The 20,800-nt window shown below is 41.2% G+C and overlaps 1 protein-coding gene across 4 annotated transcripts in view; it reads right to left on the bottom strand.

Moving 5' to 3' along the window:
• The window catches only part of TMTC4 (transmembrane O-mannosyltransferase targeting cadherins 4), a 59,157-nt gene extending 38,710 nt beyond the window's left edge, over positions 1–20,447 (bottom strand). Inside the window, exons 1-5 of one of the 4 annotated variants that reach the window (XM_049815970.1) lie at positions 20,357–20,447; positions 17,879–18,094; positions 12,771–12,886; positions 10,454–10,670; positions 6,490–6,577 (exon numbers count right to left, since the gene is read on the bottom strand). In XM_049815970.1, coding sequence (XP_049671927.1) covers positions 6,490–6,577; positions 10,454–10,670; positions 12,771–12,886; positions 17,879–18,040 — 583 coding nt within the window. In that variant the 5' untranslated portion in view covers positions 18,041–18,094; positions 20,357–20,447. Of the gene's footprint in view, positions 1–6,489; positions 6,578–10,453; positions 10,671–12,770; positions 12,887–15,211; positions 15,246–17,878; positions 18,095–19,438; positions 19,525–20,141; positions 20,253–20,356 lie in introns of those variants that run through there. The other 3 variants (XM_049815969.1, XM_049815971.1, XM_049815972.1) reach the window with 3 other exon arrangements.
• Between the last annotated feature and the right edge of the window lie 353 nt (positions 20,448–20,800).

Genomic DNA, 20,800 nt, shown 5'->3' with positions numbered 1-20,800 from the left:
AAAAAAATATATAATAATGCTACAGATTCTGGCTAAAAGAAGCTGTCTACCCAAAAATCCACCAAAACCACAAATAAACCACATCAGGCAAACAAGCTGCAGTATATCTTGAGCTTTACAAAACCCATTTATTTCCTTTGGAAGTTTTCCAGTCTGACACCGGTATTTTCTGATCTCCTGATCGTTTTCAGTATTATATATACTTTCCCCACAGTACCCCCAAATCCTCCTCAGACATTTTATGAATCCTTACTCCCAAGCAAAAAAAAAAATATTCCTACATTCATTCACTTAGACATCAGGTGAAAACAAGCACTAACCAGTCTCTCTTCTATGACTTCTATCTCCTTTAGAGAAGACCAAGAAAGACAGTTCAACAACTATGTCTATGCTAGAGAAACACAAACAGATTTCTGTAACTCAGCTGTACACAAATCTCACATTGCCTTGCTGCAAGAATAGTCAGGTTCTTTATGAAAGACTTAGATAATCTGTCTGATAGTAGCATTGGGAAGTTGCTGGTGACAAAACAGTGTTTATTACACAACCAGTAACATTAGCATCAACTCAGGCTTTTCAATGTTTGTTTTACTCTGATGTTCACTCAAAGTTCATTAGTAGAAGCGAACTGGCATCAAACATGTTTTGGTAACTGTATTCGAAACACAGTACAAATGCAGCCCACAAATCCTGAAGGCCTTAGAGTTGTACCCTCTTTTAAGTACTGCAAGAGTCATGCTACCATGCATTTATTAATAACAATTTTAAAAATCCACCTTCAATAGTTCTTCTCCTACTGCTTATAAAAAGCTGGTGACCTAAGTGCTATATACATGTGACAGCCAAATCCAGAAACAAGGACACATACAGTTGACCTAGGGTTTTGGGTCATGCTTGGTTTAATATATAAAAATCTAGCAGGACAAAAAGAAATAGGATATTAGAACAACCTGGTAGATCCAACTTTTCTGTAGGATCATCATAAAGCAGCTATATTTGACTAGAAACATAAGCCTGATGCAATGGAACACACAGAGGGTTTTTTTGTTTTCTCCCTCTCTTTCTTACTAAGATTATTCCACAAAGATAAATTACCATCTTGATCCGACTAGCAAGTGATGCAATACCAACCCTTAACTTGGACTAGAACTATCAATGTGCACCAGTGGTATCACAGACTTTCTGGATCTTGTGGATTTGCCAGCAGAAGGAAAACATTTTGAGAGAAGAAAGCCACTTCTGTATATTTGGTTACCTTTTCCTAAAGCCTTTCACACAAACACAGAATCACAGAACAGCCGAGGTTGGAAGGGGCTGCCAAATATCATCTGGTCCAACCTTTTGTGGGTAAGGGAGCCTAGATGAGATTACCTAGCACCCTGTCCAATTGTGTCTTGGAAACCTCCAGTGATGGGGACTCTGCCATGTCTCTGGAGAGGTTGTTCCAGTGATTAATTGTTCTCACTGTAAAAAATTTCTTCCTTATATCAAGGCGAAACCTCTCCCAGTGCAACTTGTACCCATTGCCCCTTGTCTTCTCCATGGCTCTTTGTGCAGAGAGGAGTCTCCATTCTCTTTGTAGCTGCCTTTTCCAATACAGACACTAACCTTTCCTATACAGACACTGACGTTCAAACAGCTGCCTGATGGGTTGGACCAACCTCCCCTCCCAAAGGAAAAAAATTATAGCAAGGGCAGAAGTAAAACCGGTTGTGGAGGGTTCAGCTAGAGGATAATTGGGTACAGTGGAGAACAGGACTGCCGTTTGGAGGGACCGTGACAAGCTGGAGGAATGGGCTGGCAGAAGCCTCATGAAAATCAAAGAGGGCATCATGCAACAGTCCAGGCTGGGGACTGCCTAGGCAGCAGCTCTGCAGAAAAGGATCTGGAGTTCCTGGCTGACAAGTTGAAGATGAGTCAGTAGTGTGCCTTTGCAGCAATGAAGGTTAAATGCACACTGGGCTGTACTAGCTACAGCATACCCAGCAGGGCAGAGAAAGTGGTTGTTCCTCTCTACTCAGCTCTTATAAGGCCACATCAGGAGTACTGTGTTCAACGTGGTGTCCAATACAAGAAACACATCAATAACCTGGAGGTCCAGTAAAGAACCACTAAGATGGTTAAGAGGCTGAAGAATGTAACATAGGAAAAGAGGCTGAGGCGAACTGGTCATGTGTCACCCCCCTGCCATCCTTAAAGATTTCTGCAACTCACCTGGCTAAGGCCCCGAGCAATGTGATCTATGTAGTTAACTCTGCTTTAAACTGTTGGACTAATGATGACCTCCAGAGTCTCCTTCAGACCTAATTCGCTCTATGATGTACGGTAAAAGGAGGCTAGATTGCTCCATTTTAGCAGCCACTTGCACTTCTGCCTAATTGAAATGACAATGGAAACGCACCCTAAGTTACAAGCCTAGTCTTCCTAAGCTTCTACACAACTGAGAGATTTTGGTACCTCTAGAATATGACTGCAAGTGCCTAAGATAAGCTATTCCTCTGACTGGCCATCAAAAGAAGTCTGTGTCTTAGCAGTGACTACACAGAAGGAGCAGGGAGAAAAGGCTTTTAAGCTGCACGCCCAAGTTAGATGCTTAAGGTCACAAAGCAGTCAAATCTCCTGAATGTTCAGCCAGTAAAGCCTGAGAATACCACATACCTACGGGACATAAGGCAAAACACAGCTGGCTTATGGGGCTGGAGGTCAAGTTTGTAGGGATACTGGTGGTAGAGACAACCTGGGATTCATCCCAGAGTACTGAAGAAGTTAGCAGATGTTATTGCAGGACCCCTCTTGATCATCTGCCAAAGGTCTTGGGAGTCTAGGGAGGTTCCTGCTGACTGGAAGCTAGCCAATGTTATTCCAATCTACAAAAACAATGTGAGGGACAACCCAGGGAACTACAGACCTGTTAGTCTAACCTCAGTTCCTGGAAAAATTATGGAGAAGATTATACTGAGTACTACTGAAAGGCATTGAAAGAATAATGCAATCATCAGGCACAGTCAGCATGGATTCATAAAGGGCAAGTCCTGTTTAACTAATTTGATATCCTTCTACAATAAGGTCACCCCCCTAGGTGATGAAGGGAAGGTGGTGGATGTAGTTTTTCTGGATTTTACTAAGGCTTTTGATACTGTCCCTCACAGCATTCCTCTGGACAAGTTGTCCGACTGTGGGATGAGCAGGTTAGCAGTGTGCTGGGTGAAGAACTGGCTGAAGGGCATTTCAAAGGGTTGTAGTGAATGGGGCTACATCTGGCTGGTGACCAGCACCTCAGTGTTCAATTCTAGGGCCAGTGCTGTTCAATCTTTATTAATGATGTGGATGCAGGAGTTGAATGGACCATTAGAAGCTTACTGATGATACCAAACTGGGAGGTGCTGCTGACTCTCTCGAGGGACAGGAGCCTTCCAGAGGGAACTAGATAGATTGGAGCATTGGGCTATGATTAATGGGATGAAATTTAGCAAGTCGAAATGTCCAATTCTGCAGCTAGGACAGAGTAATGCCAGGCACAAGCATGAATTGGGAAAGGAGTGGCTGGCGAGCCACCCTGCAGAAAGGGATCTGGGGGTGCTGGTCGACAGCAGGCTCAGTGTGAGTCAGTTGTGTGCCCTGGCAGCCAGGAGGGCAAACCCCATCCTGGGGGGCATCAAACACAGTATGACCAGCCAGTCAAAAGAGGCGATTATCCCACTGTATTCAGCATTGGTGCGGCCTCACCGGGAGTACTGTGTGCAGTTCCGGACCCCACAATTTAAGAAGGATGTTAAGGTCCCTGAATGCATCCAGAGGAGGGCAAAAAAGCTGGTGAAAGGGCTGGAAGGAATGTCCTATGAGGAGCAGCTAAGGACCTCATAGGCTTGTCTAGTTTGGAGAAAAGAAGGCTGAGGGGCGACCTCATTGCTCTCTAGAGCTTCCTGAGGCGGGGACATGGAGAGGCAGGTGCTGATCTCTTCTCCCTGGTACCCAGTGATAGGATGCATGGGAGTGGTTCAAAGCTGCATCAGAGGAAGTTCGGACTGGACATTAAGAAGCATTTCTTTACCAAGAGGGTGGTCAAACACTGGAACAGGCTTCCTAGAGAGGTGGTCGATGCCCCAAGCCTGTCAGCGTTTAAGAGACATTGGGACAATGCCCTTACAACATGCTTTAGCTTCTGGTCAGCTCTGAATTGGTCAGGCAGTTGGACTAGATGATCCTTGTAAGTCCCTTCCAACTGCAGTAGTCTATTTTATCCTATCTCACCCACCTTTCCATTTACAAATGAGTGATTTTCACAGCAAGGCACATCCAGGAGGAGCAATGAATCTCACCTAGGCATTTCAAAATCAGGTTTCAGACCAGAACCATTCTCACCTGAAACCTTGACTCTGAAATGTCTGGGTTTTGGCACATTGTTCATCAGCCTGCAGCAGAACATCTAAGGTTCAGAGGAAAGAAATACTCTGAAGCTTGAGCTCCCCCCTTCAGGCTCCATGCAAGATCTGCTAAAGAACGTATTACTGCTCTCCACAGTGCTGGAAATAACTTTTCAATCTCTCGTTTAGGACGTGCCAGATAGGATCTGCAAGAACCTGAAATTGTCACTAAGCCACCCATTTTGAGGAAACTGTTGGGAGAGACTCAAGTATGTAACTTGGATACAAATTCTTGAGTACAAAGAAAGTCTACATTTCTTTAATAAGTCACTGAGGGAAAAGCAGGCAGTGAAGGTGACAATAAAGACTGAAAACTGATCTGAAAGACAAAAGGCACAACTATGCTGGCAGACTATATGTAGTTTTCCTTGGCAAATCTGCTTAAGAGACGCAGCTCTGACCCTATTATGATGTAATGCCCAATAAAAAATACCAAGTGCTGCTTTGTATCTTGTCTTAACAACGTTTTCCTTCCTCTGTATTAATGATGAGAATTTCAGTACAAGAATACTATTAAAATTACACTAACTTCCAAAAGCTATCAAACTGTCCTTTGCAAGTTGTACAAGCACTCAGAATATCCCTAAACAGAGTACACATCACATTCTTAATCATCCCTGAGATGTCCTCTATAACAAAATAATTATAGAGTCCAACATAAAAGTCTCCAACAGTCATCCTAAGAATTTGGCTCTGGAGTTCTTCAAGCAAAGATTATTACCCCTGCCTGTATCAATAAACTAGAAAGCACAGAGCCATTATTTTGGTTTATCTAATTTACTCTGGCACTAACAGATGAAACATCAAAGCACAATCATACGCAGTAAAAAAGGTGAGAAAAGAATAAATGAGCAAGCAAGATCCCAAGGCCAATTTTCATCAAGAAATTATTAGTTCAGTTTAAAGAAATGAAACCTACTCAAAGGGGAGGAGAAATATCAAAAGGGAACAGGAATCACCATAAGTATCATTTTAAGTGGCGAAGATTAAGTTAAACTTATTATATTAGCTGTAGAAATACGCAAAATAGTTCTAAACAATCTAAACTCAATTAGCAGGAGCTATTCACAGCATCTTAGAGCTCACTGTGGACTAACTTACCCCTCTCAGCCTACGCTAAGCTCTATGATGCCATGACTATGTTGCTAAGCTAGATCACCTAAAGCCAGCTCAGGTGTATTTACCTCTGTAATACACTGCCAACTCTAGTTAAACATTACAGGCCATGCCTATTGGACTGATATTATACAAGCTCTTCACAACACACCTCCTCACAACTTCACCAAATGATTCCCATATTTCCTGTGGTGGGGCACATTCAGATACCAGATTGCATGTCCTGTATAGTTTTTCATAATCATGAATTCATGTATTCTTGTGTGTTTCTTTAACAGAGCCCCAAGATAATTTCTCCAGAACTGTATTTGAACTGCCGACCTGCATTCAGATCAAATAATACAACAGATCTAAAAGCTCACTTGAAAAAACATCTACAAAAGGAAATGTTCATGTTAAATACAGCTGTGTAACACTATATTCAGCATGTATATGCCAGCACTTGCATATTGCAGGAATTTAGAGGGCTTACTCATATGAATAATTCTTTACAATTCATTCAAAATACAAGTAAGGTTCTTAAAGTTTGCTCCCATTTAAGCCATCCCATCATCAGGGCATAAAGTGTAGTAAAATATTTAAGAATATACATTTATAGGTTTGATTTCTTTCTAAAATACTTATTAAAATATTTCTTTATGCTTCTAAACAATAAAACATTTAACAAATAAGCTTATTATAAAACAGAGCTCTCTTAAAATAAATTCTTAGTGTTTAACGGGAATTAGGGACAGCAACTTTTCCAGCTCTTCTAACAACAAAAAACAGCTAAAGCAGGTTTTTGGGGGTTTTGGGGGTTGCTTTTTTTTATATATTTTATGAGGTTATAAACGTTAATAAATTCAAACCACATCAAGCTGACATTTTTAGTTTTGCTACACTTCACTGAAATGTATGAATGCAGAAAATATACACAATATAAAATGAAAGGGGGAATCAGAATGCTTACTTTCTCTAAATGCTTTACAGTAGCCAAGGAATGACAACAAAAAGAACAGGGCACACAGTAGGTCTGCTCTGCCAACAATCCCAGCAACCTTAAAAAAAAAAAAGAAAAAAAGAAAAAAAAAAAAGAAAAAGTTTCAGATTACCAGATTTTATTCTTAGAAAACCTGAGATAAAGGTACACACACATATACAGAGTGAAATTTGTCAAAGAATATCGCTGTATCACTATCACTTCTTTTTTTTAACCTGGTTTACTGAATTAGTGATACCCAGTTTTCTAAGCTGCATCCTAATTTTGATTGGGTATTGCTTAGTATCAACTAGGTAAATGATTTGGCTTTAATTTATGAAAAACTGCTGTTTTAAGAAGTGAAGAAGGACCTCACTGAATAAAATGCAGACTCTGCCCAATTCTGTCTGTTTTTTGGATCAGGTTGCCTTTCAGTAGAACGCTTAGCAAACATCCTGAAATCCAACGAAATTGGCAGCTCTTTTTTGCCGAAACGCAAATCAAGACTGTCCACTTCCAGAAGACAAGCCAGCCTTCAAATTTCAGTCTGAACACTTAGAATGGACAAATAGTTTCCAGCCCGCAAAATCAGGAAAAAAACCCCCACCCTTCCAGCAGCTTCTTGTGTTATATTAATTGATTTTATTAGAGGTACCTCCAAACGCATCTTGTAACAGAAGCTGTACTAACACAAAAGAAAACAAGAAGCACATGCTGGGACCTCTGTACTCTGGGTTTGCGCCAACCTACTTAAATCAAGAGCATTCACAGGGCCATCAACAAGCTTTGGTTCAAGCCCTTAAACTGTATTTACAATAATTTGCTGAGACACAGCATGACATATATTTGGATCTTCATTCCTCAATTACAGAAGTGTTGGGATACACCATGAATTTTTTGTTGAAATCACGACACAGGGGGCTGGCAGGGAACTGTATAGGCTCTGATGTTGGCACCTCACTAGAACATACACCCAGAGCAAGGATCATAGAAACACCCCTTACTTTTCAGTCTACCTCTGCTTCCTGGAGCTCTGGGTTCCATGTTTCCAGGGGAAGGTGTACACAGAGGCCTTTCTGAAGCAGGGCAGAAGAGCTACAGGGTGGGTTTTTTTAATCCACTTTTTGAAGTGATGTTTCAGGGACAAAAGCAGAAACTTTGGTTCCTGTGTAGTACACCAGATGTCCCATTTTGTGAGTGGAACAGAAAGAGGAAAGTAAAGAGATAAATTGCATCTTCATTTTGTTTAAAGGCACCTGCTAACCCTCTGTTAGGAAAAGGGCATTTTTTTGTGTCAGTCTGACATGATGGAACAACTATTTCTAAAGAACATTAGAGAAAGAAAGGACTGAATCCACTGAAGAGACTCCCTCCCACTTTACGCCTTCAGCTTCACTCAAGCACTGTAAAAGGAGAAACTGTTGGACTCCTAAATTCGGTTCAGAAAAACTTCTTGATTTATCCAAAGCCAGGCATCTAACTTTCCTGCTTCTTCTTCTATCTTATAAAGGAATTACGAGAATTAACTCAATAGCTGTGGAGTACTTTGAAAGGTGAAAATAATGAAGCGTCATTCTGTTTCAGGAGCTGCTCTCAGCTAATGAGATAAAAGTAAAGGTGAACTGACACAATTTTGAAAATAGATGCCAACTTGTTACAACAAAGAGATTAAAGGGCTAATAACACACATATGGCCTCAGATGACTCCAACAGTACAATGTTACCTCAAATGCAGGATCAGGCCTATAGTGTCTGGTAACAAGGTAAACAAAAAAATAGTTTTAAATTAGTATCAGGTATATTCTTATGTCTGCATTTCATTTAGTATTTCATCACTCAAGTGTTACAAAAAATAAGCATTTTTTTAGAGGAGAAAACTACACCACAAGAGTGTTTACTTGTAGGTAGAAAAATTATAATGACAGATGTTTTTCTTACATAGGTACTGAAAGCACTAAACTTTTCAAGATCTGTTTTACATGACAGTTTGTTTTGTGCTGTATATACCAAAATCCAAAGCAGCAGACAGATTCTTCACAATTTTATGTCAAAATATGTCATCTCATTTCAAAACCAGGATGTCATGATACTTAAAACTCACAGCTTTAAAATCATGAGGAATGTTTTTCGAGGAGATGCTGCCTGACACAGACTCATGCTAGAAGCACAGCAGTATCGTGACTGCTTCAGTGCAGCAAGATTTATTATTCACTGTGTAAATGATTAGAGGCCTTTGTTCACTCCTGGATCTTAGAAGAGACATGGTATGTAAGCATGCTACTTTTTTCCTCTTCTTCCAGTGTTTGCCCAAAGCATATGCAAGTCTTCAAACCTCACAGACCGCATCACTTGTAATTTATTTGACATGACCAAGGTCTTATTAACATTTGCCTGCCGATTTAAATATATTTTTAGAGTCAAATGGAATGAAGAGTAAAATTATGGATAAAGGAGACAATAGTAGGTCTATTAAAAAGTTAAGACTCAAGTGAGATTTCTCTTTACATGTCAGAACATCAAAAGCACTGAGGACTTGTTTTACTTCACTTTGACATCTAGAACTGGTTTTGGAGAACAAATACAAGGGGCCCTTCTGACACTAGCACAATGTGCTCTCACAAAGAAGTTATTCTGCAGGTGAGCAAACACCAGAGAATGACTGGCAGGATGTTTTAGCCATACTGCCCAAAAAAGGTGCGAATTACTAATACCTAACTTTGCACTGTGTCTAGGTTTCCAATATAGGCAGGGTCCCCAGTCAACAGGGAGGCAAAGCTTTCCGTAACCTCTTCCCCATCAATCACATGCAAAGCAAATGAAAAAAGCCCAAACCATAGCATATTGTGAATAAATAAATATCAGTGCCACATATATAGAACAAGGTGCACTGAGGATTCAATGTTCAAACTAGCACAAAGATCAAAGTTAAAGTTAGCACTTTTTCAGTAGCTCAGTCCTTTGAAACTCTAAAAAAAAAATTATTCCTGCATTGTAATTATTTTATATTTCATTTATTCATTATTACAAGATCAAGCCATCAGGGATCACATTCAGCAAGCCCACTGGCATAAGGCCATAAGATTTTGTTAGTTATGAGTGCAAAAGAGCTTTCTAAGAAAACCATCTCCTCTTCACTAGAATTTCTACACAAGGACTTTGATCTTTGGTCAGGTATTTTAATTGGCTGCTACTCATGTGCCATGTTTCTATTCTGCATCTTTACAGCTTCAACTTCCAGCCACTGTTATGCTTTTGTCTGCACTATTAAAGGGCCCACTACTATCAAATTTGTGTTCCCCATGTACATAATTACAGACTGTGATAAAAAACAACGACCTTTAATCTTCTCCTTCATATTTAAAATATAAACCCATAGAATTTGATCTCTCATGACACAGGATGATTTCCAGTCCTTTAATCATTTTCATGGCTCTTCTGAGCCCCCTCCATTTCTCCCCGTGTCCTCCCTGCAGCATGGATTCAAAACTGGATGCAGCATTCTAATCCAGTCACATACAGAGTTCATATAATGCCCCTACTCCAATTTTCTATCTCCTTGTTTTATTTATCAAAGCAAATGGAAATGAAAAGTGGTTATGTGTTTGCATTCAGTTTATCTTCCATTCTCCTTGGCTGCTCATGAGCTAATGTTTCTAGTAATGAATTCTTAATCCAGTAATTAGGGAAACTCTGTAGTTTAGGGCTATCCTTCTTTAGTTATTGTACTTAAATGATTTAATTTATCTTCCTTAATAAGGTCCAGCCCTGTGGAATTACAAGCTTTTGGAAGTACTAACCATAATATTTGATTGTTCTCATAAGACATGTGCCAAGAGAAGCGTTAAGAATATATAAAAGCAATCTGTAGAGTATAAGGCTATGTCAGAATTAATTAGTCAAGGTGGTCAAGAACTTCTAAGATATAAATCGTTGGAGCTAGTTATTCAGTACTTACACATTCAGTGTGCACTGGATGTACAGCAAACAGCAAAGCAGCTAGAAGAGATGTCTTTGGAGCCAGGTTTAGCCTTCTTCCTTTATTACTGAATTGCAGTCCACCCAATAATATCGAGAACACATCAACCATCAACACTGAGATAGTACAATGCAGTATTATATTGATGACATGGAAACCAACTGGATAGAAGCCTCCAGCAAAAAGGTAATTAATTCTATATAGAAACAAAAACATTAAGGCTAGGACTTAAATCAATGGTTAGAGAGATGCAAACACAAAACCTAAATGACCCCATAGCTAGATCATATCAGACGCTCTCCCCCCTTGCAAAAAAAGGCTGAAAAATACCAGCAAATCCCAGCATGCATGGTATTACCACTTAGCCACCACAGTCAGCTAGAAATAATGTTCTGATCCTTTCTCAAAGGTATTCATATGGGATACCTTATTCAGCATAATATCTATCTTCTCCAAAGGTGTATGTTAATGCCATTATGTTAATCATACCTATGGTTACTCAGAACTGGCTTTTGGTCAGCAACATAACTTCAATGTTACAATGCAGGAGTGTCCTGCAGATAAACAACCCAGCCTACTGGGGGGATACCGTTAGGCTTAAGAGGAACTCTGTCCAAGAACAACCTGATGAAATTATTTTAATTAAAACCACACAGTGAGGAAACTAATATGCAGTGAGACTATGATTTCCACTGACATTCTAGCTGAAAAGCATCCTAGCATTTAGACTGACAACGTGGAAACCATCTGGGTACAATCAGTACCAATCCAGAAAGTAGTCAGCCAACACGTCTTAGTAACTAATTTGTGAGACTGGTTAGAGAGAGGTTTCATGCAAGTATTAGAACCAGAAGGAAGTGTAAGTGAAAATTCAGTCTAAAATCCTATTCCAGATAGGAACTCTGAGGTAAAACGGTGAGGGAGGAGAAAAGGGAGAAAAATCTTGTTGTTATCCATGCATTTTTATCAGTAGGTGAGATATACAGAAACTCAGTTTGGATAGGGGATTTTATATAGTTCATTTGGTCAGTGTGCATCTGGCTTAAGTGAAATCTATTAAAAAAACCCTAACCTGTTACAAATGTGATACACATAAAAGTTGGAGCTTAGGGAAATTAAGAAAACCACTTCTTACTTGTGAAAATAGCATTTTATGGACCACCTCCACATGCTCATCTATATTTTCAGATATAGTAGTGACTGTATCCCAGTTCACTCTTTAAACTAACCAGGATGTTACTAGAGAATAATATACCACAGAGACCTTGAAAAGAAAGGAAAGCATGTGCTGTGTAATGCATTGAAAGCTTTAATTGGTTTAAGACTCTGACACATTCTATGCAGTTGTGTATTTTCCTTGATGAAAATGTGAAGAAAGCCCAACAGTCAGTGAAATCCACAGTGCTAAGTACTTAAAACACTGACAGTGCAGTCAAGAGTCAAAGTTTTTGCTTGACTATGAGGACTATGAGTGGGAGTACTTCTTCACAATCACTTAGTCCCTGGCTTAGACTGGACACAACTGCAGAAACAGTGCCCAGGTGCCCATCCACAACACTGACTTGCACAAGGAAAATAAAGAAGCTTAAGACTGAGTCCTCAAAGATTCTCTGCATTACTGTGCCCAATGCATACATGGTCTACTACTTGCTCAAACCTTTGTGCAAAAAAAACATGAGATAAGCATCTACAGAAGTAATCCTTATAAACTTTTAGTTATTTGAGAAAACCAACAAGTCATATATACAGGCAGACATCTCTCTCACTAGGATTCTTGGACACAAACACTCACTTGAAGTTAGAATATCAGGGGGGAAGAGGTGGGAAGATTATTCAGTGACCTAGTGGCAAAAGGCCACAGGAGATTGATGCTATTTATAAAAACTCATTTGACAGGTCACCAGGAAAGCAGAGAATAGAAACTACAACAGCAGTATAAGTAGCAGTGTGGCTAAGTAATGGGAACGTACAGCTCCTAGTTCTTTGATGACAAGACCTACATACTGAACCATACTGCCCCTAGTACCAAGGTATATGAAACCATAAGATGCAATCTCTGAAAGGTACATTGAAATACAGAATGTCAAAATAATATACACTCTGGGAAAGAAGCAATTTGAAAATTAAAACTCAATTTGAGATTAAGGTAGTGAACAGGAAAATCATGTTCAGGAAAGGCATCCAGCTACCCTCCAAATATTTTGTCTCTCTCCTTTTCTGTTGCCTCCTCCCTATAATCAATTGAGCCAATATATGTTAAAAAAATTCAGACCTCAAGCAAAAAGACAAGTCTCACCTGAAAGTTAGGACAGTTAGTGGTCGATATGACTTATGACTGGTATTGCTGCTGAGTTTGCTACCCCAAAAGTCATGATGCCACAGGTCACCAAGTGGGGTTTCTGCCCTGAGGTCCTGAAAGGAAACATCATAAATTACCAGATTCTTAACATTTCTGTTTTGTTCAAAGCAGCTAAACCACAAACAAGTTGTAACTAATATTAGCTTATGCCAACACGGACATAGCAGGTGTTTTGTTGGCTCACTACAGACATTTGACAAGGTACCCAAGTTTGCAACGAAGGCCACATCTTCGATGCCTGTTGTCATAAAGGCCAAGATACTTGGATTCTGTAAGTAGGCATAACTACATGGAATTTACTAGAGATATGCATATTCATATTTGTTGATGACCTGATCAATGGCTGAGATATGAAACACATAAAAAACCCCTTTACCTTATAGTTTTGGAAAAAGTCTTTGATTTTAGGTCTAGGTTATCTTGTGAAGGAGACCAACTACAAACTGCTACAAATAGCTATTTTTCTACCAGTGTCAGTAGCACAACTACTAATGAAAGCATGAAAGCAAGGAGACTAAAGATAGAAAACAACAACTAGCTGTTTTTGAAGCCTTACTTCACACAGGACACTATTCAAATAGCTTTTTCTTTTTTTTTAAAATTCTTAATACATGAAACCAAGAATCAATATCTCTATATACTGCTCTAAAAGATTAATAGGGGAAGACAGAAAAGTAATGCATTATTTTAATTTCAGGTGGGGTAGGGCAATATTAAAAAACACTGCAAAGGAAAAGTCCACTCTTTCCTTTTATCTTAAAGCCATGCTGATAATGAAAAAATCCAAATAACCTAGACTGTTGAAGGGAAAACATACACCTTGGTGCTGAAAAAAAAAAAAAAAAAAAAAAAAAGGACCTTGCTAGCACTCACCTCAGTTTTCTGTGAGGACAAGCTGGGAAGCTCAAACTAACATATTCATCTTCTACTTGCCCCTCTTCCCCTGCTCACCTGGGGCAATTAAATACTAATTTATGCTATGGCAGATGTGCAGGTTAAATACACTTAAGACAGAAGCTAAGAACAAAATTGCAAAATTGTACTAACAAATGAATAGCTTTCATACAAATGCTGGTATTACACCTGCAATCAACCACAAGTTACTCTACCCCCACCTTCTACCCTGAAATTGTTCAAGAGACCAACGAACCAAAGCAAATTAACAAGCCAATACAAACACAAGTAAGCAGACAAACCGGGTTGCTAAATCCATGAAAAGTCTTACAAAGCCTGGTGTCCTATGTCTTATTCCTCCCATATCTCCATCTACTTACAAGATTCCCACATTACAATACCCTTGGTTCACTAACTGCAGTTCCTCTCAAATGCTGCTACCATCTCACTTGCTTCTACAGTATCTTGAGCACCTCCTGTGGTCTCCAGTACCTTCCATCTCATTCTTAGCTAGCATTTTTGGCCTGCCAAGGTACAGCCAAATGTCTGGGCCGCGCTGACTGGCTGCTGCAAAACTGAACTTAAAATAAGTTACTTTTTCTTGCTTCCCTCTTAACACATTCTGACTTTCATCCATCAAAAAAAATGAAGGAAGAGATTTCTTTCTATAACTTGATCAAACTTGGCCAGTATTAGACAACTGGTTAAAAAAAAAATAATAAAAAATCAGGAAGGGGAAGTAGGCTAAAAATCCTATCACACTGTCAAATGAAGTGAAGCATGCTCTAACAGGTTACTAATCAATACACAGAAAAGAGAGCAGGGCTAACACCATAGTCTTTGAAAAGTCCTATACTGCAGCTGTCAATTAAGGCATTCTCAGGGAAAAAAAAAAAAAAAAAAATCAAGACTCATGGGGGATCCTATTTGGGCTTAATAATTATCAAGGTGCAAAATTTCTTCACTCTCTCACAGATATTTCTACGGCCAAGCAAGAGCTGCAAATGTCTGTCTTCTCCCAGGACTCCAATTTTGGCCTTAGGCACCTAAATGCCGGTTCCATTCCTCACTGGTATGCACAAACCCTAAAGGTCATAATTTGACTCTCAGAGCAGGAGTGCACTCAACCAGCAGCCCACTAAATCAATATAGCTTGCTTTTCCAGGGGCAAGTTGGGACTGGGCTGTACACCAACATCTACTGAAGTCTTTGTACTCTGCAGGGGACAGCTGTTAGTGGGTGTTGTGGCCCTCAGACTGTTTTTCCAACCAACAGCACTGCTCATTATGTACATCAGCCAAAGAAAGGGACTATGAAAGAGAGACTTTTTTTTTAGTATTAAAATTTTAAAATTGTATCTTCTATGTAACAGATGGTCTTCAACAAATTGAGATGGGAAATATTTTGAGATGTGCAAGGCTAGATTTCCCTTCCCACTAGAATCAGTCTTCTTTTGTCTTCCATAGGAAGGAAAAGCTAAATACCTGGAATTATTGAGTGATTAGATTATACATCCATATGACCTAAAAGACCTTCAGTCATGTATCTTGCTCTTGTATCCAAGTTCTGTAAGAAAAAGTTTCTTACATTAATTTTCCCACTCAGTGGACTTACCCTAAAACAGGAATGGTTTGCTCTAAGAGACACAGCTGTTTAAAAGTTACGTATGATTTTCTCTTCAAGAAGTGAAAGCAGATATCAAAGAATATCTAAATATTTGCTTAGCAGCAGATTACAGACAGCAGCGTTCAAAACTTTAAGAAAGGTCAGTTTTTCTATATAAAGGCTTATGGAAACGACATTGTGTCTGAAGCTCCTCCTAATCCAACTGCTTGTCTTGCCAAGCTAGTAAATAAATAAAAAGTCACTGTTGTGCACCAGTTAAAATGCTGCTTAAAATGACAATAAAGCACATGGAAAACAGCCTTGAACCCCAATAAAATCTAATAACAGAATGTTCCACAATACAGTAGGCATGGTGTCAACTAACAGTGTATCTTTTGCTAAATAAATAAAATATTGAAAGATTGGGATGAGGTGGGGGGAAGCTAGTAAACTAACAAAAAGGTCACTGTGTGGTACCCAAGAAAATACTGGTATAGTAATGCTCAGTAAATCTACAAAATTACTTCACCTGCTGTCTCTCCTATTGAATAGGAATAAAATACGCTACACTTTAATAAACTGTGCCTTTGCTAGATGCTCTCCCTCCCCATTAAACTCATAAACTCTGTCTCTGCATTTTTCTTATGAATATACGGGAATAAAAAAATCCACACGACCCCTGTGTTAAAATGATACTGTCACAAAAAACTCATTTAATTTCTAGGGAATAATAGAGGATTTTGATGTGCAAAATACAGTAAGCCTCACAGTTTTACAAACATGCAGAGTAGGTATGAATTAATCTATTTAAGCAGTTGGCTGAATTTCTCAGCATTGCCAACAGCTATAATCCTGGTGCAGGTTGTTGTATTGTATAGATAAATTGAAACATTTTGAAAGTAAAGACTGAAAGAAATGAAGAAAGATTACAAGCGTGGCAATTGCACATGAACAAAACAGCCTGCCTTGTTTCAACATCAGTCTTTTGTTCATTCTTCCAGGAGGTTATTATAATTGTGCCCCAAATAAAACTTTGCAGAACGAAATATTGCCAGGAGCTGTGTAACTTAAAATATAATACTTCTTTAAAAAAAAAAATAATTAAAAAAATCACTGTAGGTTCTTAATTTGTCTATAGTATTCTCTTAGAAGCTTTGAGATTTATTTCCAATTTGGCAGATGTATTCACTCCTCTCCCCATTTATAACACAAGATACGATGACTTACACAAGCATAATACAAATTTGTCTGAGGAAACAGTAATTCTGTGGGATTCTAAAAGGCACATTGTGGTTAAGTTGCCTCTAAGTCTTGTGCAAGGCAAAAAAAAGTGAGTTGTGTTCTTCTAGCGGTACGAGTCTCCAGGTTACCCTTCTTGTAACCCCATGGCTTCAGGAAAACAGAACCAACAGATGGGGGCAATTCTTTTTACCCTGTTCTTCTCTTTCCTAACACTTAAGTATCTTCTAGAACAGCATAAGAGCTGTAACACCAAGACCCACCCATGAGCACAGGCTCACTAACTGCTACATGTGTTTCTATGAAGTGTGTCAGCAATTAAAGACACTCAACTCCTCAAAGTCAGAAGAATCTCAGCTAGAGGTTTGAGTCACATATTAATTTCTAAGCATTTCAAGGACTGTTCATTGCATGTATGATCAAGTTTTAAAATACAGCACAAGAATACTCTGCATCTATTTCAAAAAAATACTGTTGTCACAGGAACTTTTAAGTGGGGAAGTCGCATAGGAAAAGGAAGCTTTCCTTGCTCCTGTAACATTTTCATGGTATAAACCACAGCTGGAGAACCCCTGCACCCTACAATCGCTTAGTGATGTATCTTGGAAGCAGAGTAAGTTTATTCATTAGGCTTATTCATCTGTCACCCTGAGAAGATAATGAAAAAATCTCCTATTAACATCAACGGGAATTAGAGAAGTCTACTGCATACTCTCACTGACTTAGAAATGAGCATAACATTAAATCTATAGACAGTCTTGATGTACAGGTACCCTGTGAATAAGTGTTACTAAACATCACATCCAAATTTGCTGCAACCCTAGATAATGCTTTCTTAGACGACAAGCAGACAAAGTCCATTTGGTATGGCAAAAAGAGCTCCCTTCCCCTCGACCACATATCAACACTTGTTAAGCAGAGCATCTCAGCTGGAAAAGAATGGAAAGGGACACATTCTGAGGAGAAAAAAAAAAAGCTGTTTAATTTGTTCACTCTCTTGTTTATGTATTAGCACCCAAGTCATGTTATTTAAATAGCTTTAGGAATAAGATTCTGTTAAGCATACTTATGCTTCTAGTTTTTTGGTAGAGTACTGCTGCACAGCTTGTTTGTCAACCTTAAATAAAGCTTACTTTAAAAAACCCAATAAAACAAAACAGAAAAATGAAGTTCAAAAAGAGGAATATCAGAAGGAAGCTCTTCACTAGGATGACTATTTTGGGCTTACTTGGATCAACTCTCATCATTATTTCTTTGCCTATGACCATTTATGTCAAAGGGTGTGGGGGGAAAGAAGAGACACAAACCTTATTATTGATGATGGCTTCAGAATCATCAAAGACAAAATCTCCATCATAGCTGTTAGCAAAACAGAGGAAGGACATTAATGCCACAACCATTTTAGCCCAGTATGATGGAAGCAGGAACCATGATACATCATGGTCCAGATTAGGTTCTGTTTGTGCCATTCTGTGAAATGCTTGTTCCAAGTTGGGAGCTTCAGCATTATGTTGGTTGCAGATCTGAAAGAAAAACACACAAATGCACAGTTATAGTTGCACTTCACTAAAAAAGAATTTAAAAATGGAGTGCTGTGTTGGGAGAGGAGAATGAAGTTTCATACAACCTATCATTTTTTTCTCTCGGTGCATTTCATAATTACTGGAACATATCTAAACATAATTTTGTACTTCAAATGTGGAAGAAAGGCACAGTTTCTTGTGGTCGGAGCACAGAGGTAAAGCCAAGAAATTCTTAGATTCTAAGTTAAATCGTTGGCCCTGATAAATTCTAAAGCCTTGAGCAAATCACTGTTTTTCTGTTTCTTACTATTCTTTTCAAGTGTAACAAACAGGGGCACCATTGGGACTGTGGAGCTTATAAAGTTATTAAGAGAACGATAAGCACTATAATTTCCTTCTGAGTGTGAAAAACAAACATCATCAATTGCAGAAAGAGCTGAACTCTCTTCTGTTAATCGAATTAAAGGACCTAGTCTTACATATAGCCCACATAGGGAATTCATACAAACATCACAGGTAGACATATACAGGCAACAGTTAATGGACTAGGCCCTAAATCTCAACAATTCAAACAATGAGACAACAAGACGCATACAATTAAGACCAAAGTAGTGTTCACTACGTCATTCTGCACACCGCAAGCACAGTATAGGCTAAATTCCACTGCTGTATTCACGGGCTTATGAGGTTGTTGAGGTAGATGAAAAAGGCCATGCAATCCAACAGCACGGAGTGATACATTGGCGTGGAGGTACCAAGGCTAGAAGTTTACCCATAAGCCACCTTTACTTGGAGGGGTCTCTTCTGTTGCTCCAAAGCCAGCCCTCTGCCTGGACAGCAATTCTGCCTCTGCTTCTCTGGTGCTCTGACAGTATTGTGAGTGGTCTTACTATCAAGTGCTGCTACAAATGGCAGGGGGAGGAGGTTACAAATGGAAAACTACAGTAAAAGCAGGGCAGAATACAAAGTTTTTATCTGTAAGCCCCTAGAATGATAGGCACGTATAGTAGCCCAGCTTCACACTTTCTTCTTATTTATTGGCCTCTTAAATCGACGGCTGCACCCCTGAAAATATCGCATTTAGTGTCTCCATACAATCTAGGAAAAAGCTCCAGTCATTCGGCTTCTTCAACAGACCTGACCAATAGAGCTGCTAAGGCAATTGCTTTGTAGCTTTCCGTTTGCAACGCTCAATTCCAGTCTCCACGTATTCCCAATCCCTGTACACACACATGCACACGGACAGGCAGTACTCCCTGTCACACCAGTGCCCCTTCTCGCTTTGGGGACTATATAGCGGTGCTCCCAAATTCCGATAAAGTCAGTAACACGGAGCTGCGCAACCTGAGAGAGAATGGAGCTCCTCAGCAGAGCAAAGCAGACCAGCGACTTTCCGAGCAAAACCTTTCCTCACAGTAATTCACCCTTGCGCTCCTAGTTTGATGAAAACAAAAGACTAAAAAGCAAGTCTGTTAATCAGAAGGAAGCGTACGGCATCGCTCGTAACAGCACCGATACAGCAGCGATGCCCGCTACCCAATTAAACCGTTCGACCTACTCAAAATTCGTTTTGCCTTGAAAGTTTCTCCCATTACGCCCATTCTGTTTATCCGATGCACATCTCCCGAGCAGGCCAGTCCGGGGGTGGGCTGCCTGACCCGGGTAACTCGTTAACCGCCCAGGGGGGCTGAGCACCCCCGAAGGACCGCCACCCCCCGGAGGGCTCTCTCTCCCCTTACCGACCGGCCCACAGGCCACTTGCCCACACACACCCCGCCCGGTACCGACCCACCGCGGACACCCCCCGCGGAGAGGAGGTGGTGGTGGTGGTGTGTGAGGGGGACACGGCTCCGGCACCGTGTGTCCCACCGGAGAGAGCCGGCGCCGCGGGCACCAAGGGTCACAGCGGCCGTTACGGGGAGCCCCCGCAAACTTGAGGCCGTCCCGGCCGGTAACCGGGGAAGGAACCCGCCCGGGAAAACAAGGGCGAGGCTGCGGGGTGGGAGAACCCCGCCGGGAGTTTCGCGGTGGCCCCTGCCTCACTCACCGCTCCCCTTTTGTCCTGGCGGCGGCACCGCAGAGCCGGGGGGAGGGGGGGGGGGTGGTGGGTGTGGGTGGCGAGTCCCGTCCCGTCCCGCCCCGGCCCTCAGCCCCACCGCCGCGCCGTGCGGGCCAGTTCCGCCAGCGCTCCTTGGCCAGCAAGCGGGGCGAGGGCGAGGCCAAGCCGTCCTCCCAGCCCACCCCCCCCTCCCGCGGCGTTACCTGTGAGGAGAAGGAGCCCGCGCGGCATCTCCCGCCCGGCTACCGAAACTCTCCCGCCCGGCGAGCCCCCAGCCGGAGCGGCGCGGCGGAGGAGGGGCGGTGGCGGCTTCGCCCTCCGGGAAACATCCTCGGAGCCTATTGGCTGCCTCGCCGCCCCACCCCTCCTTCTCCCCGCCCCACCGGGGCGGTTGCGTGCGCCCATTGGCGGCGGCGGCGGCGGTGACGCGCGGCAGGCCGGGCTGAGGAAGCGGAGCGAGGAGATCACTTGCGGTGGCAGCGGGGCCGGTGCCAGTCGTTGTTCGTAGTGTGTCCCGTCCCCCGCCCCCTTCGCCTCACACAAAGGCGGGAGCCGGGCGGCCTCCCCCTGGGCCTTGCCCGCCGCTTAGCACCCGCGTTTCAACCGGAGCGCGCCCTCCCGCCCCGGCGTGGCGGTCGTTGTCCCGC

This window comes from Accipiter gentilis, chromosome 13 (assembly GCF_929443795.1).
Source record: "Accipiter gentilis chromosome 13, bAccGen1.1, whole genome shotgun sequence".
NCBI classification, from domain to species: domain Eukaryota; kingdom Metazoa; phylum Chordata; class Aves; order Accipitriformes; family Accipitridae; genus Astur; species Astur gentilis.
Note: the sequence above shows the minus strand (reverse complement) of the source record. Positions and strands in the feature narration are given on the sequence as shown.